General features: G+C 44.0%; 1 protein-coding gene across 1 annotated transcript in view; it reads left to right on the top strand.

Annotated features, from left to right (window-relative positions):
• The first annotated feature begins 20 nt into the window (after positions 1–20).
• STAT1 (signal transducer and activator of transcription 1) overlaps positions 21–25619 on the top strand; it is a 36739-nt gene continuing 11140 nt past the window's right edge. Inside the window, exons 1-18 of the mRNA XM_045868325.3 lie at positions 21–181; positions 457–609; positions 3743–3871; positions 4779–4923; positions 6181–6279; positions 9463–9552; positions 10215–10293; positions 11264–11355; positions 11565–11716; positions 13940–14098; positions 15783–15875; positions 17908–17967; positions 20046–20075; positions 20166–20259; positions 21343–21384; positions 22670–22753; positions 23173–23271; positions 24510–24645. Coding sequence (XP_045724281.1) covers positions 3744–3871; positions 4779–4923; positions 6181–6279; positions 9463–9552; positions 10215–10293; positions 11264–11355; positions 11565–11716; positions 13940–14098; positions 15783–15875; positions 17908–17967; positions 20046–20075; positions 20166–20259; positions 21343–21384; positions 22670–22753; positions 23173–23271; positions 24510–24645 — 1582 coding nt within the window. The 5' untranslated portion in view covers positions 21–181; positions 457–609; position 3743. The remainder of the gene's footprint in view (positions 182–456; positions 610–3742; positions 3872–4778; positions 4924–6180; positions 6280–9462; positions 9553–10214; positions 10294–11263; positions 11356–11564; positions 11717–13939; positions 14099–15782; positions 15876–17907; positions 17968–20045; positions 20076–20165; positions 20260–21342; positions 21385–22669; positions 22754–23172; positions 23272–24509; positions 24646–25619) is intronic.

Below are 25619 nucleotides of genomic sequence, written 5' to 3'. Positions count from 1 at the left end.
GAGCTGTCTTTTCTCCCAGCTGGTACTTTCGTTTTTCTCCACAGAGTCTGCGGAGGGTTCCGCCGCACCGGGGACGACGTCCGTCAGGCCCCAGACCCAGCAGAGGCCGACCGGGTGCGGGAACCCGGGAAAGGCAGCACCGCTGCGCCTCCGCCCGCCGCTGTCCGACCCCGCGCGCAGAGTGAGTGGGCCTGAGTTTCCGGGTGCGGGTGGTGTGGGATGTGCCAGGACCGCGCCGTCGGGGCCTGGCGAGGGCGGGCTTTGCAGGCGAATCGGTCATCCCGAATACTCTTAAGCGTCCTTCTTGGTGATGACTCGATTGCCCCTGCTCTAGCAGTAAAGAAATCTTGTGAAGTAGAATTTTCGCCCATAAAACACTACATCTCCTCTTTTACCCCCCACTTTTCCTTCCTTCCCACCCACTTTCACCACAGTCACCTTTTCTTCTTTTCACAGAAAAGTTTTCGTTTGCTTTGTGCCATCCTTGGAGAGCTGTCTAGGTTAGACGCTCACACCCTGTGCATGCAAACTCAGCAGTCTTGGCATCTCACGTGTATAGCTGCGGCTTGGGTTGAATCCTTAGCCCCTCGGTGGGACACAAGGTGACAGGTCAGTACTTGTTCATGAAGACGAATGAATGAGTGCATAATTTTGGAATCTTAATTCTGCATCTATGTTTAAAGATGAAGGAGCTTGATGTCTTCCTGGAATATAAAAGTTCCTGCAAACCCCCAAATGCTATTAGTCTTTTAAAAAAAATTGTGACTAATACTGAGGAGTTTGGGTGATGTGTGTGTGTGTGTGTGTGTGTGTGTTTGACTGTGCTTTGAGTGTTGTATGTATAGGTTGGAGAGGTTATTTTGTTATTTTTATGGGACAGAAATAAGACTTGAGCCTCCAGCACAATCCAGTATGCAGCTGCTGCTTAATGAGGATGCAGAACCCAAACTTGGTGGAGCACAAAGGGTTTGCCCTTTACTTTCTAATTCAATATGAAATATACTAGATTTCAATTCAATAAACTTAATTGAGTACATACTATGTGCAGGACACTGTGTATTATACCGAAGATGTTTTGTTTTGTTCTGTTTAAAAAAAAAAAAAAAAGAAGAAGACATGGTCCTGGCAGCTCTGAAACTTACATCCTGCAGGGGAGAAATCCTAGAGCTTTATATGATGCTGTCATAGAGGTACAGAGTGCTGTGAGGCACAAGTCAAAGCTTAATTGTCTCTGGGTAAGTGCTAGACAGCTTTATGGAAGAAGGGCATTTGTATCTACCTTTGAATTACGGTAGGATTTAGAGAGGTGGAAATTCGTAGGGAGGCTGTTTTCAAGGGTGAGTGATAGCTGGAGCGGAGCAGAAATGCTGGGCATGGCCAAGACACTGTAGGTAATTTGGTGACTGGTTTGCTTTGTTAATGGATGAAGATAGGGTCAGGGTGCAAAGAGCCTAGGAATGGGCAAACTGTAGCAATTTTGGGCAAGACAGTGATGTGGTCCAACTGCGTACAGCAGGAGGCTCGACTGGGAAGTAGTGTTGGAAGCAGAGGCAGGAGGTCTTGGGACTGCAGGAAGGAGTCCGCATAACATTGGAATTTGAGCCCAGTGATTGGGGGATTATCATGTCCCTCCTTGCGTTGGTTACGGGTTTTGTGAGAAGATGATATGGATTCTGGATTTGTTAGCATGAATTTATTAATCGCCTGCTCCGTGCTCTGTACTAGTTCATCCAGTCTTAACAACCACACCTTTGATAGGGAAGTGAGTTGCCTGAGGTCCTGCATCTAATAAGAGGTGTCATACCCCCTTTGGCTGACCCCCTGGCCAGCATATTTGCTTTAGGCACATCCTTATTAAACGCCTACCAGGGTGGGGAGAGAGCCACAGATTTGGAGTCACCCGCCCAGGTAAAATAATTTGAAGTGCAAAATCAAATTCCTATAGAAGGTGTGCCAAAGGGTGGGTTTGTGTCCATTTCTACTGGTATTTGTGATGGTAACTAGCTTTATAGTCCCACTATATCCTTGCTTTTCTTTGGAAGGAAATTCGTGAAGTAGACATGACTTCATGCCTGCACGTACATGCTTGACCGCAAGCATGCATAGCTTTTCCATACCCTGCTTGAAAATCCAGACCCCTTCCTCAGAGGCCTGGTAGGACAAGATTCCCATATACCCACTCTGCATATTATTGGCTGTGCACTGGTGTAAATCTTAAGTTATGCTGTGGTAATGGGAGGCTCTTCATTTTCCTCATAGATGTTAGGACTTCCTTAAATCAGGGTTTTGTTTTCATTCCCCTAGAACTGCTATGTAAAAATTTACTTAACAGTTATCCAAAGAGGTAGCATTACTTTATCTTTTGAAATTATATTTAACAATGTTGTTTCAATCTTTATTTTTTTTTTAAAGAAAGAAAAAGGAATGCTTTTTCTTTTTTTTTCTTGTGTATTTCTTGTTGATTTCTTGACTGTTTAAATTTTTTTTTATTAACATATAATGTATTTTTTGTTTCAGGGGTATGTTGTTTCAATCTTTAAATTATTACTGAGATTTAAGAGTTTTTGTACTAGTTTTATTATTCATAGTAGGCCAAGAAGAAAATCTGTTTTAAAAGGTATGGGACAAAAATAATTCATTTTAGCATTTGAATCACAAAATGTAAAATACCAGTTTAAAATTCTTTGAGTTAAATTACAAATGCACTGTATTTCTTTTTTTTTTTTTAAGATTTATTTACTGGGACGCCTGGGTGGCTCAGTGGTTAAGCGTCTGCCTTCGGCTCAGGTCATGATCCCAGGGTCCTGGGATCGGGCCCCGCCTTGGGCTCCCTGCTCGGCAGGGAAGCCTGCTTCTCCCTCTCCCACTCCCCCTGCTTGTGTTCCCTCTCTCGCTGTCTCTCTCTCTGAAATAAATAAATAAAATCTCAAAAAAAAAAAGATTTATTTATTTATTTTAGAGTGAGAGGACCTGAGAGCAGTGGGAGGGTTAGCAGGAGAGGGAGAGACTCTCAAGCAGACTCCCCGCTGAGCTCAGAGTCCATTGTGGGGCTCAACCTCATGACCCTGAGATCATGACCTGAGCAAAAATCAAGAGTCAGACGCCCAACCTACTGAGCCGCCCAGGCACCCCAAAAGTACTGTATTTCTAAGAGAGCAACTTTTGGAGGGTTCTTGGGATTTGTCTGAAAGCAAATCTAATGAAGTAATGGTTTCCATTTTTTATTCGATAAAAGTGCAGATTCATCTCAAAGTCATATTATGTGCCTGGCACTGTTCTGGAGATACAGCCGTGAACAGTCTGCCCACCCTCCAAATTCTTCCCTTCACGTGGGGAAAACAGACAGTAATCAAAATAAAAGAAAATATATGGTGGGTTAGCTGGTGGTAAGTGCTATGGAGGGGAACACATCAGGGGGTAGGGATAGTGTTTTATGAGGTGAGAAGTGATGTCAGTTTAAGTAAGGTGTCCAAAAAGGCTTCCCTGATATGTTGTTGACATTTGAGCAAAAGGCCTGAAGATGTGTTTTCTGGAGAAGAGAAAAAAACAAAACAAAACAAAACAAAACCTTAATAAAAAAACAGACTTCCGAATATAAATACCATTTAAATAGTATATTTCAGAGACAAATTATGTTTTAGATTAAGTAAGATATTTAAAAGAAGCATAATGCTAGATACGCCTTCTTTGGAACTGTGATCTTCCATTCCTGACCGTGGTTTTGTGCTCTGTTTCCTTGTAGGATGTCCCAGTGGTATGAGCTTCAGCAGCTTGACTCCAAATTCCTGGAGCAGGTTCACCAGCTCTATGATGACAGTTTTCCCATGGAAATCAGACAGTACCTGGCACAGTGGCTAGAAAAACAAGACTGGTAAGGGAAGCTCTGCTTTTAAAGAGGTTAAGTGCCTCGGAGCCACACTGGCTAAGAGATGAATCTCACTGTAGCCATTTGGATTATCTGTTGCAAATAAATGTGCTGGTCTGAAAACTGGTGTTTTATCTCTACAAAGCTAACTGTGTTAGTCATTAAGTACTTTTATGTAGTTTTACCCGTTTAATTATGGGGTAGATTTCTAAATGCTTTGGACAAGTTGGATAATGCTGGCGCCAGTTATTTTCTGCATTAGGATCCAGGTTAGAGAAAGAAGTAAGTTAAAAGAAATAATGACAGCCGAATTATGGTAAAGCATTGATTAGAAATAGGAAGAAGGTAATAAAATTAGGGGGCTATCTCTAAAAACTGGTATGTATTCTACTTTAAAATTTACTATTTGCTGATTGCAAAAATTTTAAATGACATATAAAGTAAAGGTCCCTATTTTTTTCCCCTCCAGAGATAATTACCATTAACAGTTTCATGCAGAGTCTGAGTTCTGGAATTTTTCATGATTGTACAAACTGCTGTTAAAAGCTAAGTCAGTCTGAAAAGAAGAAAAAAAACCTAAGAGAACGCTTAAAATTTGGTTTCTTAAATAGTTTTCATTAGGAAAGCGATGTTTATTTTGTCTGTTTAAAGTAGTATCTAAAATAAAATGTATAAGGGGCGCCTGGGTGGCTCAGATGGTGGGACATCTGCCTTCGGCTCAGGTCATGATCTCAGGGTCGTGGGATCGAGCCCCGCGTCGGCTCCCTGCTTGGCGGGGAGCCTGCTTCTCCCTCTCCCTCTACTGTTCCCCCTGCTTGTGCTCTCTCGCTCTCTCTGTCAAATAAATGGATAAAATCTTTAAAAAAATAAATGAATAAAATAAAATAAAATGTGTAAATTTTAAATCTCCCAGGGAGCATGCTGCTAATGACGTTTCATTTGCCACCATCCGTTTTCATGACCTCCTGTCACAGCTGGATGATCAGTATAGTCGTTTTTCTTTGGAGAATAATTTTTTGTTGCAGCATAACATAAGGAAAAGCAAACGTAATCTTCAGGTATGACCTGGTTTTTGCATTTCAGTCAAAATGTTTCCAAGCCTATATAAGAGTATTTTTTTCATTGAGCAAATACTATTGAGTTGAGTGTGCATTCTTTGGTATTTTTAAAAGTTTCAGAGATGGCAAATAAACTCTCTTTGTATAGCTAATATTTTATAGCATGAGCAAAGTAAAATATCAATTTATTTTGTAAACACATAAAGAATTCTCAGATTTAAGTGTATCACCTGTTAGGTGTCAGTAATTCTGAGAGAAATGTGATGCGTTGTCGAAATTGAAACCCAAGGAAACGGGTTACATTTTAAAAGCCGTGAGCTGTACTAACATGTAGAAACTCAAAGGAACTTTAGTGATGAGTCCAGTCTAAGCCCTTGGTATACAGATGAAGAATAAATCCAGAAAGGTTTGATGTCCCTGAGGCCTGATACAGTCAGTGAATTGGAACTAGGCTCCACCTTTCCTTGCTTTTGGAGGAGTTGCCCTCCCATGGAAGAGAAAGTCAGAAGGAGTCCCAGGCAGAAGAGAATGGGCTACAGAGTTTCGAGAGAGTTTTTGAAAAGTACTCCCTTCAGCCTGGTTACCATATTTACCTGTGTAGTAACAGAACTTTTCTGTCTCCATGGAGGTGAGAGCGATCATTTTCTTGTTTCATACAACACAACCAAACTGTTCAACTTAGGTAGTTAGAAGCTTTTTCTTCCTTTGTGAACATATCTATGATTTTATAATACCAGTGACAGGGGAAGTCAGATGAAATACAGGAATTTGCTCTCCTACAGACTTTGCTTGAACATACCTGTTACAAAGGGCCACGATTGCCAGTATTTTGACCCTGCTTTGACAAGGAAATAGAAAAACTGAAAAGAATATCTTTGATCAAATTCAAAACAGAGACCACCAGATAAATTAATTGAGAAATATCATAGGTAGTTTCTGTATCATTTGCATTGTCTCAGGATCCTAATGGAACATAAACTTCTTCAAGAACAACAGAAATTAAAGTAAAACTATTAGAGGAACCGTGTATGAAGATACTTGGTTTTTTAATCAAGAAATAATTTAGGTACCTGCACTTATTGGAAAGCTATTGTCATAATTTATTAAAAGAATATTTTGATTTTACCAAAAATAGCTTGTATAGAATTTAATTAATACAAGATGAGGCTTTTCAGTGGATAGGAAGAAATACAATTTATAATATACAATGGCTTAATCATTCTGAAATTTGTATTTATTTTAACAACCCACATCTAGGATAACTTTCAGGAAGACCCAATACAGATGTCTATGATCATCTGTAACTGTCTGAAGGAGGAAAGGAAGATCCTGGAAAATGCCCAGAGATTCAATCAGGTACTTTTTTTCTAATGGAAAACTGAAGATCATAGTAAAATAAAAATTCATTCATTTATCCAACTAATATTAACAACATCCTGTGCAAGGCAGTAGTGAATAGCCCTCTGATTTTATAGCCCCAGGAAATGGCAAAAATCAGATATGGAGATTTTGTAGACCCAGGCTTTAAGAAAGGACTATAATCTAATGGAAATCATTCTGGTGATGGAGAGAGTTAATATGTAAACAAAATATTTTCACATAGTGATGATTCCTATGCAGATACCAAAGCAGGATACTGTGATACAGTAACAGAGTATTGGGGGTGGGGCTATGTCTTTAGATCAGGGTGAGGAACCTTCTCTGAGGCATGGGGCAGGGAAGGAAGCAGGCAGGCTGAGGGAGAGGAAGTGGAAATGTACTCAGGAAAGGTGCAGTTGGTAGAGGTAAGAAGAGGTAGGCAGATTACGTTTGGGACATGGTACCAATGGGGCTTATATTGAAGGATCAGATGTGGGAGTGAGGGAAAGTGAAAAACGAGAGATGACTTGATGGGTTGCGACTTGAATCACTTGGAGATATTGTCCATCGAGCTGGGGAGGAAAGAAAAGATAGGAGGAGGGCTTTTGCAAGACATAGTACATTTTGGAGGGAAGAACAAATTGATGGGAAAATCAAGACCTTTGTTTTGAATAGGATCAAGTTACCTCTTAAATATATAAGACATCCAAACAGGGAATGAGTCAGATTTGTTTTAGCACCAAGATTTCTGATCATGGTTTTACTAATACTCATACAAACCTTCCTGGCGATCAGGGTTCAGATTTTTCAAATTGCCATGGCATCTGTTTACTCCCTTTTTGAGTGATGGGGTGCTGGGAACCACCCAGAAGGCAGTGAGACTATAGTTGTGAAACCCCTGTGTGGGTTGTTCAGCTAAGACCCTTCCAATATGAGGGGGAGAATGACAGAGTGTTAGAATTTAAGTAGCAGGGGTGAATGCCATTCTCTGTGCACATTCTGGGCATTTGATCCAGTCCTTGTGAATCTGCTGCTTCCCTGGGCATTTAGTTCCTAGCACACGGGAAGCACCTTGCTGCACTAAGCGTTTAGAGAGACGCATTATTTGTTCTTAACTCAAGCTAGTTCATCTGGTACCTGGCCTAGTGAACAGAAGTGCGTATCAGTGCTGGCTGCCTGGTCTCCTCTGCAGGAGGTATGCTTGTCTTCAACATGCATTCTGCACCTGGGAGATTTTCAGCAGGACATTTTGATTGTGTGGGATTTTCATCTTAACAACACTATGCAGTGGGCTGGCCACGCCTGTATCTCAAACTTGAGAGGACCGCCAAGAGCAGAGATGGGCAGAAGAACAAACTTTCCACCTTGGCACCCAAGCATTTCTCTCCTCACATTTGGCCCTGAGGCCCAGAGTTGGCATTGGGAGGCAGAGTAGGGGAATGCTCCTCTCCCAGATCAGCCTACTCTCCTGAGTATGCTTTGGGTCTTGAAGGCTTGCCAGCATTTTTCTCCCCTTTAAAAAATGTAGGTAATCTGGAGAGAGGATCATTTTAAGCCTCTCAGAAGACACCTGAGTTATCAGTGAACACCTGTAAGGAGGTTTAGTTGATTGTCCAGCTAAGAACAAGAGAACAAGGCCTTCTTCACCAATACAGTTAGACAAGAGAGAAGCATGAGAGGCATAGGAATCAAAGGCAACATCATAGAGATATCGGCTCTCCCTGAGATATTCATAATTTTAACATGATCCCAATAGAAGTAACAAGTTTCTTTCTGAAGCTGTGAAAGTCATCAGGAAAATAAATGTGCAAGAATAGCAAAGAAACTCGTGAAAAAGCACAGCAATAAGATGGGCCCCGCCCTATTAGATATATCCCAAACCCTCCATGGTCAAACACTGTTCAGGGGTTCGGGTTTAGGAAGAGAAAGACCCATGGGAAATCAGAGAAAATCTAGAACTTAAACCCAGGTACGTAAGGAACTTTGTGTGATAAAAATGGCAAGTCAAATCTCTGGGGAAAACATGAAGTTTTCACTAAATGTTGAGACTAGTGGACAGCCAATTGGAAAAAAGTTAAAATGGTACCCACACTTCTTCACAGTAAACACAAGAATAAACTTCAAATGGATTAGAGATCTAAAGGTAGAAAAAAAGAAAAAAAAGAAAGAAACCACGTAAGTGCTAGGTTAAAAATGGGTGAACTCTCTAATCTGTCAATATGGAAAGGCTTTCTAATAGGGAAAATCCAGATATAAAAGAAGAAAGTACCGGTAAGTTTGAATATGTAAAAATACCCACATAGAATCCGTGCTTGTAGGACTCCGTAAGAAAGGTCAATGGGCACAGTTTTTGCCATGGGAGGGGCTTTAAATCTAAACAAAATAGCATCTTTCTCGAATCTAATCCATATGAAAACAGTCTCATGTTTACCACTCTACCACCTGGGTCTAGGACGTTGTCTGACCTTGACTTAATATCTAGTAAGTCATGCTATGTGAATAAACCATGGAACACCTTAAATAAGGAACAAACACAGAGAGGCTGCTACGTCTGAGTCTTCAGAAAGGATGAGGACTGAATATTCTGTGTGTCTGGGTTGAGAGTCATTATTACTTTCGAGTAGCACATATTCATTGAAGTCCTTAACGGCAGTGCTGTCCAATTCCGATAGGCCTCTGGATCGCCTGGGATCTTGTCAAAATGGGGCTTCTGCTTCAGTAATCAGATTAGGCACTGAGACTCTGCATTTCCGGCATGCTCCCAGGTGGTGAGGTGCTGCTGGTCTGGGGACCACACCGGGAATCGCATGGCTTTACAAGTAAATACAGGGTTAATAGGAATAATCTTGTCTACAAAATTTGAGAAACCCTGAAGTAAACTTCTTATGTGGTACCACGCAACTGTATGAATTAATGGAAAATTCCAGAAATATTCTGTTTATAGTAGGCACGAACTGAGCCTAGTCTTTCTGTAGCCTTTTTAATAGTTTGCCAGCATTTTCCAGAGCCTTGAGAACCGAGCTATTTCTTGTCAACACTCATGTGGGAAGCTTGTGGGAAGTTTTGGAAGGTCTGGGAGGTAGGTGGTGCACAGGGTATGGACTCGACTTTGGAGAGTAACCATCCAGTAACTCTGCCAGAGGAAATAATAGTTGTTAACCCCTGCCCCTCCCATTCCAGGCACAGTCGGGGAATATTCAGAGCACGGTGATGTTAGACAAACAGAAGGAGCTTGACAGCAAAGTCAGAAACGTGAAGGATAAAGTTATGGTGAGTACTGAGTCAATATATATGTTTAGCCTCTAACTTTTTTTGTAAGACGGAAAGGGTTTCAGTGGCTCAAGCGTAAAGGTGGTTAACTGATTTCAGCTTTTAAGTAGTTGAGAAGAGTTTTGCCGAAATTCCAAACCATACGTAAACAAATTAGTTAAACCAACAAGCAGATAGACTTTTATGGCCCCTGTTACAGCTTCAAACATTGAGCTTATCTCTTTCTTCCTTGCTAAGATTGTGCAGTAACTGTTGACTTTGCCCCATCACCCAATAAACTAGATGTTGCTACTCAAAATAGTCTTTGATGTCTGTGCTTCTTAAATTGGGGTGTTCCTGGGTTACACAGAGCCCCAGGACAAACATGGCCCATCTTTCTCAAGCACCTGTTTTATTCTAAGACTGGGAAGGGGAACATTAAAGTAGAAATCAAGTGAGCCCCGTCTGAAAATAACCATCTTTTCCTCTTAAAAAAATTATTATATACTTATTAAGGAAATAGAGATTATTATGTATGTGATTAGAATTTTGCAGATGGAATCCATCTTTGAGGAAGCAGGATTGTTACCCTGGTTTTCTGAGTCCTATAGAAACAATAATCTATTTCTCAAAGTCTTTGGAAGCTGATCAGTGGGAAAACCTGTTTATGTCTTTATTTGTAGTGTATAGAGCATGAAATCAAGACCCTAGAAGATTTACAAGATGAATATGATTTTAAGTGCAAAACCTTGCAGAACAGAGGTAAGAATTAACGTTTAAAGCAGTGCCCATTGGCTGTCCTTTTTTATGTTGACACTAAATGAAGAAGGCAAGTATGTCTTCATATTTGCCAAATACTTTATGGCTCTGAATTGATAGTCTTGGCTTCTTGGTGATGCAAGCCAGGGTCTTAACCTCTGTACTGTTGACATTTTGAGCCAGATAATTTTTTGTTGTGAGGGGCTGTCCTGTGCCTTATAGGATGTTTAGCAGCATCCCTGACTTTTAGCCACCAGATGGCAGTAGAACTATTCCCTCATCCCCAGCGGTGACAGACAAAACTGTCTCCAGACACAGGGCTGGGGGACTGGGGTGGGGTGGGGGGGTGGGACGCGGCGGTGGCCAGTATCACCCCCTGTCGACAACCACGGGTCATGTGTTACTCACTTTACTTACTGTACCTAGCCCACTGACTGACACAGCCCGACAGGTGTGTGGAGTTTCCCTGCTTGAAGCCCCTTCAAACGTCTCCGCTCCATACGATTGCTGTAACCCTAGTGGTCACTTGGAGGATACCAAGGTTAATCTGGAGAGATTATTAGGATAATTTAGGGAATAGTATGAGAGAAAGGGACCCCAACTACTCCTTCCTAATTGTGTACTTCTCTTACAAAGCTGCACATACACTCTGTATAAAGTTTTTACCTGGGATTTTGAATTTTGTCACTTATATTCATTCAGGTAATATTGTGACAGTGATTTAAGAGCCAGATGGTACTGTTTCCAGTTCACATGGGTCATTGAAAACAAGTACTTTGTTTCAGTTTATCCAGTTTTTAAACTTAGGACATTATTTTTTGTTTTGTTCAGTAAAAATTAAAGACCAAACTTTGATCTGTCACCAGATAGCATTTGGATTATATTTCTTCTAAGTGTATGTGAATCTTGGATTTAGTTGGTTTTGTTTTTTTTTAACATTTATATTTTTTCTGCCATCTCTCCCGATTCACAGAGCATGAAACCAATGGCGTGGCAAAGAATGATCAGAAACAAGAACAGATGTTAATCCAGAAGATGTATTTAATGCTTGACAATAAGAGAAAGGTAGTGATTCACTTTCCAGAATAACGTGTTGCTTTTATCACAGACTATAAATAATGGACTTGAAGTTTAGGATAGAGGAAAAATTACTTTTATAACCACTTGGCTTAGAGCCCCAGTTGAGATATTTGCTTTGCTTTAAAAAAAAAATTTTTTTTAATTCAGTGATTAAAGATGAATTGACTTCACTTTGTCTCTTCCTCTCCCTTTAGGAAGTAGTTCACAAAATAATAGAGTTGTTGAATGTCACAGAACTTACCCAGAAAGCCCTGATTAATGATGAGCTGGTGGAATGGAAGCGGAGACAGCAGAGTGCCTGTATTGGGGGGCCCCCCAATGCTTGTCTTGATCAGCTGCAGAACTGGTAAGATTCTCCAAATCTGACTGGCCGACCCCATGAACTCATGAAGTGCACATTCGAGTTGTTGTCAGTTGAAAGAACCCCGTCCAAACTTTGGATTGGACTTTAATGTAGTCCAGCCTCTTCTTGCTCTGGAAACACTTGAAAAGCACACGCTTTTCATGCCTGTGGCCAAGTTCAGCCAGGTTCTGCTTGGCTTGGAGCAGTCCTCTCCCTACTGTGCCTGTCCCGTGGGATGCGTCATTTGTGCCAAAACACTGGTGACATAGTCATCACATAACACATTTAACAGCGTGAACCCTAATGTTTTATTAAAAACAAAATAGCATGAGACAGTTTCCATGCTGCCATGGAATAATAGTTTGGACCATTCATTCACTCATCTGTCTAGTGAACCCTTATTAAATGCTGTATGCCAGGCACTGGGCTAGGACCTGTGTCCTCACCAGCAAGGAGCTCTCCGTGTGGAGGCAGAAGGTAGATGCCCTCATTCTGTGAGGTAAAAGGTTGCCAGTGCTCTAATGAAGGGCTGCCCAGAGTTCTGTGGAGGACGAGGGAAGGAGTTTTACCAGGAGAGGTTTCTGAGAGGAAGTCATCTTGCACCGACTTGAGACTGAAGAGGAGTCCTTCCTGGAGACCAGGGAGGATACCAGCAGGGACAGAGGAGAGGAGAGGCTGGGCGTGAGAGGGGGCCTGCAGTACCCCATACTGGATGGCTGCAGAAGGGGGTGCCCACAAGGGCGGGAAGAAGGGTGGAGGTGGTGGGAAGCTGGAGCCTGGTTGAGGAGGCTCTCGCACGGTGCGAGGAACGGGACTTTATCCAGTGGGTGCCGATGAGCCAGGCGGGCTTTTTGTTTAAGTGGAGGCTCACTTCTCGGGGTTTTGTTTTTTTTTTTTTTTTGCTTAGGTCACTCTGGCAGCGATCTGGAGGATAGACTAGAGACAGAAGGGCCAGCTGGGTGACTGTGAGCATACTAGTGTCGTCCGGGGGAGGGCTGACAGACCAGAGTGGATGGCAGAGGTGGATCAGAGTGGAGGTGAGGGGATGGTAGCCTGGAAGAGTTCCCAAGCACCCAAGGACCAGAGATCTCAGGAGGTTCTCTGAATTGCTAGTCTTAAAAATATTCACGATTAATACTTAGCCATTCATTTTTATTCTGTGAATCGTTGGCTCGTATTCCAAGTTTCTTGTTGGTTAGAGCAGAGCTTCCCAGCCCAGTGTGCCCCCATGGGCCTTGAGAGGCCCTGACACCCCCCCCCCCAAGCCCTCCCGCTGCCTAGGCAGGCCCTGGGCTGTCTGGAGCCCCCTCATGGTCATTTAGGCCACAGCGAGCCTCTTCCAGAGCCACAAATGCCCTCCGGGGCCCCCCGCCCTGTGCTGTCCACAGATTGTCTTGTTCTCGTGTGTGCCATGGCCTGAACAAAGTTGGGAAGCACTGGCTTAGGATACCTTTGGAGCTCGCCCACCTGCCATCAGCCTGCCTCTCCTTTCACGGCCAAGGGCTGTGCCTTGGGTGCTTTGAACTGGATTCAGGAAATGAAACCATGAAGCAAGGGAGATGTGTTTCATTGGAAGAAGGTTTTCCTCTGTCACTACTCCAGGGAGTTAAGCCACAGTCCCACAGCCTGACTTGGCGCAGAGGCCCTTTACTAGCAGGAAGGAGGAACCTGAAAGCAATCGCTAATTTCCTCCTTGGTTTATATTTTGAGTATCTAGACTGAGCATCTTGCCGCCTTCTTTCGGTTCAGTAAAACGGTAACCTTTGTTCTCTATTCTCCTAACTGGGGCCTGTCATTCCCTCACCGTGTGGCTTCCGCAGCTTCCAAGCTGCTCTCTTGCTCCTCTGTGTCCTGATACAGCACCTGCCTGGGCTCCTCGCTGCCTCCGGCATCACCCCTGACAGTGTTTCCTTTGCTGTGTCCCCTGCCTCTGCCTTCCTCTTTGCCCGGTCCCTTTCAATCCCAGTCATCATGCAGGTCAGTAGAAATCACGGATCCCAAGCAGACCCCACCTCCGTATGTCTGGGCTGTAATCTGTTGGTTTCTTCTCCCCAGATAACACTCTTTAACGGCAAGGTGAACCTTGTTCTCTGTGCAGAGTGTGGCCGCACAGATAAGGTCAGGTGCTGCCTGGGGAGACCACTTGTGGGTTTCCGTGATTCCCTGTAACCCAGGTAGCTTTGAGACTGCTTCTGATCGAGGCCCCTGTGTCTTGTACCTTCCCAGGTTCACCATAGTTGCGGAGAGTCTGCAGCAGGTGCGTCAGCAGCTTAAAAAGCTCGAGGAATTGGAACAGAAATACACCTATGAACACGACCCTATCACAAAAAACAAGCAAGGGCTATGGGACCGCACCTTCAACCTTTTCCAGCAGCTCATTCAGAGGTAACTTGAGGGAGACTCATTTGCATCTTCTGCAACTGTTTTATTTACCCAGGTGAAAACTTCATGGTGATTCAGATTGTTTAAAAGTTTAATAGGTTATGGACATGTTTTCAGGGCAGCCACCTCTTCCTAAATTCCTTGTCCCTACCATTGGCTCTTCATTCTTGGGGCCACCTAGCCTGGTAACTTGTCCATTTTACTCCTCCTTCGCCTGGGGCCAGTATGTACAGAGACCTGTCAAGTCTGTCCTGGTGCTGTTTGTCCCCTCCTTCCCACTCCAAGGCCTCATCATCCTCCTTCAGGCTCTCAGATCCTCTTGCTGAACTTGTGCATAGTCGCCTCCCAAGTGGTTCCCTCCTCAGCCCCTGCCTCCCTAGTCCCTGTGACGCTGTGCTTCCCAGAGCAGAGTCCAGCCTGGTTCTTTGTCACCAGCTTGCCCAGGTGGAGCCCCTCAGCTGGACACTTGTACCCCACCTCCCCAGCCTGGCCCCAGCTGGCTGCTCCAGGGTGAGCTTCCCCACACACCTCATTTCCAGGCAGACCGCGTCCGCACCGAATCCAGTCACTTCGCCCTGCCTCTCCTTGGTCCCCCGCCCCACAGCTGCCTTCTTTGAACCTCATCTCGACATTGTTTCCTCCTGAAAGTTTCAGCTTATATCTTGTCATGAAATCTTCCCAGAGTTCCCAAACATGTTACCTCCCTTCTAGATCCTCATGGCTCAGTCTTTATTCTTCTCCCATTCTGGATTCATTATGTAGTTGTGTATGTATTTCTGTCGTCTGTGACATAAATTGGAAGTTCTTGGAAGACAGAGATGTACCTTTGTCGTCTTTTTTCCTCCACAAGGACCTGGCGCAGTGCCTTGTCCATGGGCAGGTGTTCCAAATATGCTTAGTAAATAAATAAATGGCACTGGGTAGAAGATTAGGGTTTATATTGCAATTTTTTTTTGTGCTAACGTGACATAATAAAAAAATATCCTCGATTCCCTGTGGCTAATGTCCAAACAGGGATACCTCAGTGCTGTATTTGAAATAGTCAAGGATACTTATTTACTTGGGTTTTGGGATGCAAATGTGATCCTTTCTTAAATGAAAATTCATAGTTGGAAATGTTTATTAGATAATAAGTATTACTAAACAATTTTACTAGAAGGACAGTTTTCCAAAGGGTCCCGAAATATCCATGTCAAATTATGGTAGTAAGCAATGTGTTACATGGTTCGTTTTCAACTGTAGTGAAATTTCTTTTTATTTTTTGTTTTTGGTTATTTTTATTTTTAAATTGAGATATGAGTGGCATACAACATTACATTAGGTTCAGGTGTACAACATAACGATTTGATATTTGTATATGTTGCAAAGTGATTGCCACAGTTAAGTCCAACTAGGAAATCTGGTTCTTCATGCAAATTTGTAAATGAACATAACCCAACTCAAGGTTTTCATTGTCGAAGGTGCCACGGGTCGTCACCACAACTACTCTGATCTCATGTTGAGTGAAATGTGGTGTGGAGATTTCTGTGCTGACTAGCAAACCTCACTTTGTTCGCCAACTTGTTCAAATCTTCCGAACTGAGTTTTAGCTTGTGCCCTCGAACCCCCTCTCCTGTGTCGGGAAGACAGTTTGTACTGCCTCAGCCTTAATGGAAATGCTAATCTGCACTTTGCTTGGAATTTACAGCTCATTTGTGGTGGAAAGACAACCTTGCATGCCAACTCATCCTCAGAGGCCGCTGGTCTTGAAGACCGGGGTCCAGTTCACCGTGAAGTTGAGGTAACCAAGAAAAGATGGAAACGTGCCTCGTGCCATGAAGTTAGCACCCCTCACTTCCTTCACAACAGTCACGGAGGGTGCTTTAGAGGAACAGTTTTGCAGTAGGCATTTCAGTGTGAATTCTTATTCGGAATATCTTATTTAGAATATTAAAAGAAATAGGAATTTTTCATGTATTTATGTATACACACGCACACGCGATCCTCCCACTGTAAATGTAAAGCACATTCACTGTAAAAAGGAATGCAAAAAGGCAGAACTGCCCCTAGTAGACTGTTCCCAGCAGTCGCGTGCCTTCCTGAGTAGAAGCTTGTAACCTGTGCTTTACGTAGCTCCGAGACCACATGCAGTGTGTGAACATGGACTCATGACACGTCTCTTTTTCTGGTGAATGGGTTCATAGCTTTCATCACTGTTTCAAAGTTGTCCGTGATCTAAATATCTGTAGACCACTGTGGTAAATAGCCTAGTGTCAGTCCTCCCTCGCAGAATTCTGTCCATGTCTACACAAATACAGAAATAAATAAAGTTGCGTGTGTGTGTATATATACACTATATTTTCATACATAGATACATACACACACACATACATAATATCATGTACAGGATTTTATTTTTAAAAACTAGGGTTCTGGCCTGTTTTACTCCTTGATCATAAATTGCAGAAGTGTTTCCACATGAGAACATAGGGCTGTCCTTTATTGAATGGCAAATTTCTTTAGCTGTTCTGCTGATGAGCACCTGGACTTGCCTTCAGAGTTGGCCTTAGTCCTTTGTCCTGGGGTGCTGCTGAGTTAGGTCCCGGCTGAGGCCCCCTGGCTGCTGGTGTTACGGCACCACACCCACGCACCCGCAGGGATCGGGAACTCACAGCTGGAAGGGGCATGAGAAGCCCGGTCCCAGCCACCTGCCCCATTAAGCGGAGCAGACCAGCGAAGGGCTCCTGCCTGAGGTCTCCCGCTCATCAGGGAAGATACACACACGTCTTAGTCCAGCATTCCTTCCTTCCATCTTTCCATACCACCCTGGAATGACTATAGATGTTAACCTCTTTTTCCTGATTATGGGTCGGAGTTCTTAGTTTTTCCCAACGGAACAAACATTAGATAAAAGTTTTAATAAAAAATACACATTTGCTATTTTTTGCCCATATAACTGTCCCAAAGTAGAAATTTTGATAAAACCCAGTGTTGGCAAGGCTGTATAGGGAAGCAGGTACCCTCACTCACATTTGGTGGGAATGGAAAAGCTGCTGCTTTCTATCAGAATTTAGTGTGACAGTATTGCCCCAGCAATTCCACAGTTAGGAATTTATGCTGCAAATACACTTAAAAGAAATCCAAGTAGACATACATGGATGTCGATTCCATTGTTTGTCATAACTGGAGGGAGCGGAGGTATTGGAATGTTTATCAATAGGGAATTGGCATAATAAATAAACTGTAATAGATAATTTTATTTTTAGGATTGGCTTCATTTTATTTTATTTTTTTTTAATTTTATTATGTTAACCAGCATACAATACATCATTAGTTTTTGATGCAGTGTTCCATGAGTCATTGTTTGTGCATAACACCCAGTGCTCCATGCAGCACGTGCCCTCTTTAATACCCATCACCAGGCTAACCCATCCCCCCACTCCCCTCCCCTCTAGAACCCTCAGTTTGTTTCTCAGAGTCCATCGTCTCTCATGGCTCGTCTCCCCCTCCGATTTCCCCCCTTCATTTTTCCCTTCCTACTATCTTCTTTTTTTTTTTTTTTAACATATAATGTAGTATTTGTTTCAGAGGTACAGGTCTGTGATTCATCAGTCTTACACAATTCACAGTGCTCACCATAGCACATACCCTCCCCAATGTCTCTCACCCAGCCACCCCATCCCTCCCACCTGCCACCACTCCAGCAACCCTCAGTTTGTTTCCTGAGATTAAGAATTCCTCATATCAGTGAGATCATGTGATCCTTGTCTTTCTCTGATTGACTTATAATAGATAATAATTAAAGTAATAATGACTTTTATTTTTCTTTCCAGACTGCTGGTGAAATTGCAAGAGCTGAATTATAATTTGAAAGTCAAAGTCTTATTTGATAAGTAAGATATCTTTAATATTATCTAAGATACATACACTATTGAAATGCTGGTTCTGTTAACCAAACAAGGACTGATGCACTGGGGTTATTTATAAGTGATCCCAAGAGGGTTACATTGATAGTTCCCATTCTGGGCACTGGGAGCGTCCCCTAGAGCTGATAGCAACATGCTGGTGCCTTTTTAGACTATAAACGAACGAAAGCATGAGTGTGTTTTATGCATATGAGCTTGTAATGATCAAGTCTCAAAGCAACCGGGCCTGGCCTACTGGCCCTCCTTCCTCCTAGGGGAGCCCCAGAGGAGGAGGGGCCCTTGGTCAAACACAAGGCTGAAGACCGTGATTCTGCAGCCATTGTGGGGTTGTTTCTGGAATGCAGTTGACAGCATTTTACAGGGACTGTGTGGGGCCTGCTGGATCCACCCCTGTCTCTTCTGGACAGTGGGGACCCAGGAATGGGCAGGATCTCTCACAGGGGTCTAAGTGGAGCCGTCCTACCCCATCTTACCCTGAGACCCTAGACCTGGACTAGCCCTGACCTAACTACTGGCTCCTCTCCCCGCCCCCACCCTTGATATTTTTTAATGCTTTTGTGTGTAACATACTGGTTTAGCAAGTTTCAAAACCATTTATGATAATCCAAGTCATTTTCCTCTGGTGTTTTGTCTTTCCACTCTGTAACAATATTCTTCCCTGTACCTTTGTCTTTCCTGCCATCAGCTATGGTGTCTCTGTGTATCGGCTTTTGCTGCTTAACAAATCACCCCAAAACTTAGGGGCTTAAAACCCAAAAGCTTATGATTTCTCTTATTCTGTGAGCTGCAGGTGGTCTTTCTGGTCTGGGTCAGCTTGGTTGTTGCTGGGTGGTCCAGCGTGGGCTTGCTACATGTCTGAGGTCCTTGCTGGGATAACTGGACCCTTCTCCGTGGGGCTCTCAGGGGCTAGCCTGGGCTTTTTCGCATGGTGATGGCATTGCAGGTGGGTACGGATAGCAGGGTGCGAGGCCTGCTGGGGCAAGGCTTGGAGCTCGTACAGCATCCCTCCCATCCATTCTGTTGGCAGGACCCAGTCAGAGTCACCTGAGGTTCAAGGGACAGGGAAATACACTCGTATTTCTTGAAAGGAAGAGTGGCAGAGATTTTATGGCCGTTAGGCCGTGCTCTATCTGTCTTCTCTTTTGGTTTGTTACGGCTCTTTTGTCTTTTCTCTCTGTTCCAGCTCTGGGTTTTCTTCTTAGCTGTGGCAAGGTGGCTTTGTGTCACGCTGTTCCTTTTACTTTAAGTTCTTCCTCACCCTCCCGCCACCCCCGGAACTGGGGAAAGTTGGTCACTCGCATAGCTAATGGTGATTGTCACTCACAGAAATGTTGAACTTCTAGTTGAGATCGGAAAGGCAGCTGACCCAGGTCCCTGTGAGTGGGCTAATGATTTCCGGGCTGTTCCTCTGCCTGACGGGTACATGTGAGTCCAGGACATGACAGAGTCATCACTGCATTGATGTTAAGAGGCCAGGTTGCTCAAGATTTAACCTCAGATTTAAAGCTTAAACTTGACAGTTTCCCCAAATAATTGACTATTCTGGTACCTTCATAAAAGCATTCAAGATAATAGAGAATAAAAAGAAGGCTTTAGCCGTCACACTGGAAGTTCCCTAATCTCACAGCGGAGACAGCTCTGCGCTGCCCCGGGCTTAGCTCAGTGCCTCACGCAGGGCAGGTAATTGCTCGGGAAGCAGCCAGAAGCATAGTGTACTTACATTTATGGAGGGTGTGCTCTGTGCTCTATCACCCGTGAACTAGCTTACCACTCACAGTCTCTTGTAAGGTTGGCGCTGGTAGCACCTCATTGTACGAGGGCCGATGGTTTATTTGCCCAGGGTCACTCAGCAATCCTTGGCAGAGCTCGTGTTGGTTGACCCCCGGATGGGGGGCAGGGGAGGGAGGGAATGAAAGGACAGAAAACCCACAGGTGTAGATTTTGTATTGATTTTTTACTTATACATACACTTTTGTATTTTTGTTAAAGCTCGTTTCAAAATTTAAATACACATATGATTTTACATATGTATATTTCTTTTTCAGAGATGTGAATGAGAGAAATACAGTAAAAGGGTATGTCAGACACTTTGTACTATATCTTACTGTCTTTGTTTGTTTAAAAAGTTCCGAGCCTCTTAAGTGTTTCTGCTCTGTATTGTCTAGATTTAGAAAGTTCAACATTTTGGGCACACATACGAAAGTGATGAACATGGAGGAGTCCACCAATGGAAGTCTGGCCGCAGAATTCCGACACCTGGTAGGGAGACCAGTTTTCCCCCTTTTTGGGTTGTGTCTGGCTTAGTAGGACTTCCTTTTCAACACATGGCACCCGGTTCGCTGTGTGATGTGGATGGCACCCCCTGGGGAAGGCTTTCTCGAGTGTGGCTGTTGACTTCACTAGCTCTTGAGGAATCTTTGTTCCTCCTCCCTATCCCAGGCCTGTTCTGTTGCTGTTTTCTGCCAGTCTCTTCTCCAGAGATACTTTTTAGGAGCGTAGCAATCTCGGCAAAATATTCCATAAACCAGTGAGCACCTCAGTGATCTGTTCTTGGTGCCTCTGCGACCTCAGTGATCGCTCACTCTAGCCTCTCATAGATTCCTCAGAATTGATAGTTGCCCCCACATCCTGACCATTCCTTCTCCCCACTCCAATTGTGGCAGGTCCCAGGAGTCTCTCCTCGGCCCATTACTCACATTTTCCTTTCTGGTGGTCTTGCCCACGGGCACTGCCCCTACCGCTTTGTCTCCAGAGGAGTAGGCCCATTCTACCAAGGTGGTTCTGACGTGTTGCCACTGACCCTTGTGTGCTCCCTGGGCTGGAACCTGCAGGGAGGTTCACGGGCAACAGTTCTGTAAGCCAGCAAATTCACAGTTAGTGAAGCTAGACGTTCTATGAGAGCCTCAGTCCAGACGTGGGAGTCTGATGGTACCCAGAGCTGCTCTCAGGGCTCCAGAATGCTTCCTTAAAACCTCAGGGATTGATCAGTCTTTTTGAGGGCAGGCTTAGCTGTGCCCTGAGCCTGGGGAGCATGAAACAGCTAATGAAGCTTAAGGGGGATCATTCGGAAAAGCTTGCGTATGGGGTGGGGGGGAGGGAGCAGGATGTGAATCCCTGGGATCCTTCCATGTTCGCATGGTGTCCACATGGTGTCAGGCTGCTGGAAAAGGGCACTTAGGCTCATGAGCCCACACAGGGGTCACTTCATGTCTTGTTTTGCACTCTGAAAATCATTTCACATCCTTATTCTTTCTAAACCCTGACTTCAGTTTGATTTATAGATGAAAATAGCAACTGTGAGCATTATCATGCTGTTTACTAAGGTGGTTTCTTGTTCTATAGCAATTGAAGGAACAGAAAAATGCTGGCACCAGAACTAATGAGGTGAGTCCTTCTCTGTTTTGAATAGTCTCTAATCGGCAGGTGTGTGTCCAGGCAGGTTGGCTCAGTGCTCCTGAAGGCCGGGGGCACCTCGAAGAGGGGTTCAGACCCAGCAGGGAAGAGGATGAGCTTTGGGACACGGTATATCTGTGATAACAGTAAAAACCCACGGCTTTCATGCTTTGTGCTTGTCAGATGATTTTGCACTCGAAGTCACTGGCCCCTCCCTGAAGCCATAGTGGAGTAGGTACAATGGGCCCATGTGCTACTCACATTTCACAGGCGAAGAAAGTGGATCACGGGAAGTTTGTAGGATGTAGCTGAGGGTACACGGGAATTACTGTGTGAGCTGGAACCAGAGGCCGGTTCGGGGCCTGCTGTGCTGAAAATGAAGTGTGGCAAGAGGGTTTTCTCTCCCCTGCGTTCCCTACCCAGTGGCAGCGTCTTTCTGTCCCTTTCCTTTTTACAGCCGGATCCTTGAGGAGGAGTGATGTTTGTAATGCATTAAAAAGTGAACTATGGACAGAGGACAGAATGTCTGGAGTTGCTTTGGTTTGGAACGATTTCAGCCCTTGTGCCCCCATAGCAGGCGGTCCTTGCCACCGCACCCAGCAGAGGTCGCGAGGAAGAGTGGGACAGGCACCGCCCGCCCCTGGCAGTGTCCCTGGCAGTGCAGCCCTGGTTTTGACCTTTACGCTCACCGTGACCTCCCCGGGGGCTTAGTTTCCTCTCCCGGGAGCAGAGAGAGCGGCCGCGCCTCTCCGGTTCTAGGTTGCTGGGAGGCTCACATGAGATAATGTGTATGAAGGCACTTAGAAAACTATTAGATTTCTCCCTAAACCAGGGACTTTCTGACCTGCCAGGCTTATGCAGATCAGTCCTTCCAGTAACTCATCCCTCTTGGAACGCGTGCGCCGTCCACCCGTCCGCCTAGGGTTGGAGCGGGGCCGCCGGGCAGCGGGCAGAGGGCAGAGGGCCTGAGAGCCACGAAGCCTCACATCACCAAGAAACCCATTAGAAGCTGCTGTTTCCCTACTGACATTTCTTTCTGTCAATTTATAACCCTGGCCAGGCTTTCAGAAATCGAATCCTTGAGAGAACACGGAGATACAGTAATTAAACCTGGGATACATTATTGAAAACGGGAATTTTTTTTCTGAGTTGCACTTGGTTGGGGGTTAGGCTTTCTGAAGCCTGTTGCAGTGCCTATGAGGCCCCCGAAAGTTGCAGGATGTGTGAATGAATCACTCTATTCCTTTCTTTTTTTTTTTTCCTTTTCTCTTTTAAGGGCCCTCTTATCGTTACTGAAGAGCTTCACTCCCTTAGTTTTGAGACCCAGTTGTGCCAGCCTGGTTTGGTCATTGACCTCGAGGTAAGATTTACATGGTTCAGACACGGAAAATTTTATTTTTATTTCTTGGTTTTTGTTTTAGACATATTTACTTAATTGCTAAAAAGGATGGTCTTTTTCAGCTAATACTATCTTGATGTTAATTGAATGGTTTGGGAAGCTAGAGAACCCAATTCAGCTTTAAATGCTACAAACTAAATGTTCTAGTTGAGGTGTCCTATGTTAATTTGTTATATGAAGCAGGGAGACTTATTTTTTAACTGAATGATATAACAAAAATAAGCTATGGACAAAAGAACTTAGCTTTACATTTTTAGTGTTCAAATATAAAATACATGCAAATTTACAAACCATTCCTTGCTTAGTTTTGAGGCTACACAGTGGTCTGCAGGTGATATTTCTGTGATTCTGATGATGTTAAGGTCTTTGTCATCTTTTAGACGATCTCTCTGCCTGTTGTGGTGATCTCCAACGTCAGCCAGCTCCCAAGTGGTTGGGCCTCCATCCTGTGGTACAACATGCTGGTGACAGAACCCCGGGTATGGAAAACAGATCTGCTTTTGCATAGGTGTTAACTAGAGACCCCATCGTCTGGCTTCTGTGCATCTCACAGAGCCCCTCAGGGCCAGATGTTGAGAGAAATGTGACAACTCGAGTGGCTTTGTTAAGGATCTTTAGTAATTCTGGAAAAGGGAACCATATGTATGTATTAGAAGTGAGAATTATGATTTTCCTTCTATGTGAATAAGCTCAGGCAGTAGACTTCCTATAACTTTTACTGTGGAAGAGTTCATTTATTGCTTTTCTTTTTAAAAAGTGTATATATCTGCTCAACAAGCATGCTCCATTCTTAAGTGTGGGTACTCACTGTTGATTAATTACGGCTGATTCTCGTTATTCCCTGCACGTACATTCTTGAAGGTCACTGTGAACACTGAATTAGCAAATGCTGAACGACTGCTACTGAACCTATCGATATGTGGCCTTGTTTATGTGGGCTTCTGTTTAGAGACACCTTATCTAATATATCTGTTGGTGTAGTAACATTGAGCTCATGGCCAACAGCACTGTGGCTCATGCCTGAACGAACCGCATCTGAGTACAAGTATTTGCTCCGTAAGGCGCCCCGAGGCCATCTTGCACTTAGCAACACCAGACAGCCCTTCAGCGCTATCCTTGCAACCTTTTTTTTTTTTTTTTTTATAGAGAGCATGAGAGGGGGGAGGGTCAGAGAGAGAGAGGCAGACTCCCTGCTGAGCAGGGAGCCCGACGTGGGACTCAATCCCGGGACTCCAAGATCATGACCTGAGCCGAAGGCAGTCACTTAACCAACTGAACCACCCAGGCGCCCGCAACCATTTTTTAAAAATGAAATTTTTAAAAAACAAACCCACAAAAAGGCAAAAAATGTGGCACTAAATAGACTTCGAAAAGGACACTTGCTTGTGGTACAAGAGCTGAAACAAGAAGGCAGTTGCTTCGTTTGACTCTCCTGGAAGCATCCATGTCGGGTGGCTCCAGTCTTCACAGCTCTATTCATGGCGTCCACAAATGACTCCAGAAGTGCCATGAGGGGCCATTTGGGGGTTAAAGTGACGTTGCATGAGTAGGTTGAATTCACGAATGTGAACCTGCACATAACGAGAATCAACTGTGTTTCTCTTCTGTGAAAACTTGTGTGTGTCACAGAAACTAGAACTGAACTTTGGGACAGATCCAGGGTTGAGTGCCTTGCTTGGGACTGAGGGCCTGAGCTTCCAGGTGTTTTTTTCTCTAGAACCTGTCCTTCTTCCTGAACCCACCATGTGCACGATGGTCCCAGCTCTCGGAAGTGCTCAGCTGGCAGTTTTCTTCTGTCACCAAAAGAGGTCTCAATGTGGACCAGCTCAGCATGCTGGGAGAGAAACTACTTGGTAGGAACTTTTTCCGTATATGAAAAGTGAAACTCATAAAAATAGCTTGACTTGTTCCTTTCCCCTCTTTGCTCTCTATTTTGATCAAGGTAGAAGAGTGTTAAAAAAAAAAAAAATCTCTTGGCTTTTCCAGCTGCAGCTTGTTGCAGCTAAATGAGAATTATAGCTCAACCTCGGAAGTAGGTATAGACCTGATAAAAAAACTTAAATGAATCATTTCCCAATTATCTCGTGTTAACATTACTGAGCAGGTTTCCTAAGGGAAATATTTTTGAATTATGTAAAATATGTTAGTTGTGGCTAAAAGAAGTTCCTTGATGAGAAAGATGAAGTCTTATTAACTTTGGGGAGAAAAAAGTAAGTCCCCAGTAAGTCTCCCCAGGGGAGAATAAGTAAGGTCCTGGGGCCACCCGCTGCATGGCATACACTCAGTGGTCAAAGCACATGGAGACCCTGCCCACAGCAGGATGACATCCTTGGCCAGCAGTTTTGATTGGTTCTGGCAGGGTCCAGGCCATGATAGAGAATTCCCATTCAATAGCTAATGTTATAGATTTATTAGTCTTCCACATAAGGAAATCAAAGACCTACTAGCCTCAAGGTCAAATCTTCAATGAATGGGAGTATCTGAACTATTTCTTTAAAAATCCACAGGCAACTTTTTTTTTTCCAGATTTGCTTTCTATACAAAGAATTGTGTGTATTGCAAATACCAGTAGACTCTTCCTAACCAAGTGGCTCTCAATATGCCTTCTCGTGGCCACTTAGCTGTCACAGTAGGGGTCTTATGCCCTTTAATAAGATGTAAGAAATCACCTCATTCCATTTCCTTATTTGGTGAGAATTAAGACAGATACCTTTTCTGCCTATAATGGCTTATTTGTGGTTCTCTCCAAAGAGAGATGACGGGCTCACCGCCTTGTACGGCCTGGGCTGCTTTAATTTGTGTAGCTGATAACCCCTAGGTTTCCTTC

This window comes from Mirounga angustirostris, unplaced genomic scaffold (assembly GCF_029215605.1).
Source record: "Mirounga angustirostris isolate CCGP_5_RB_7025 unplaced genomic scaffold, mMirAng1.0.hap1 SCAF_3, whole genome shotgun sequence".
In the NCBI taxonomy this organism is placed as follows: domain Eukaryota; kingdom Metazoa; phylum Chordata; class Mammalia; order Carnivora; family Phocidae; genus Mirounga; species Mirounga angustirostris.
Note: the sequence above shows the minus strand (reverse complement) of the source record. Positions and strands in the feature narration are given on the sequence as shown.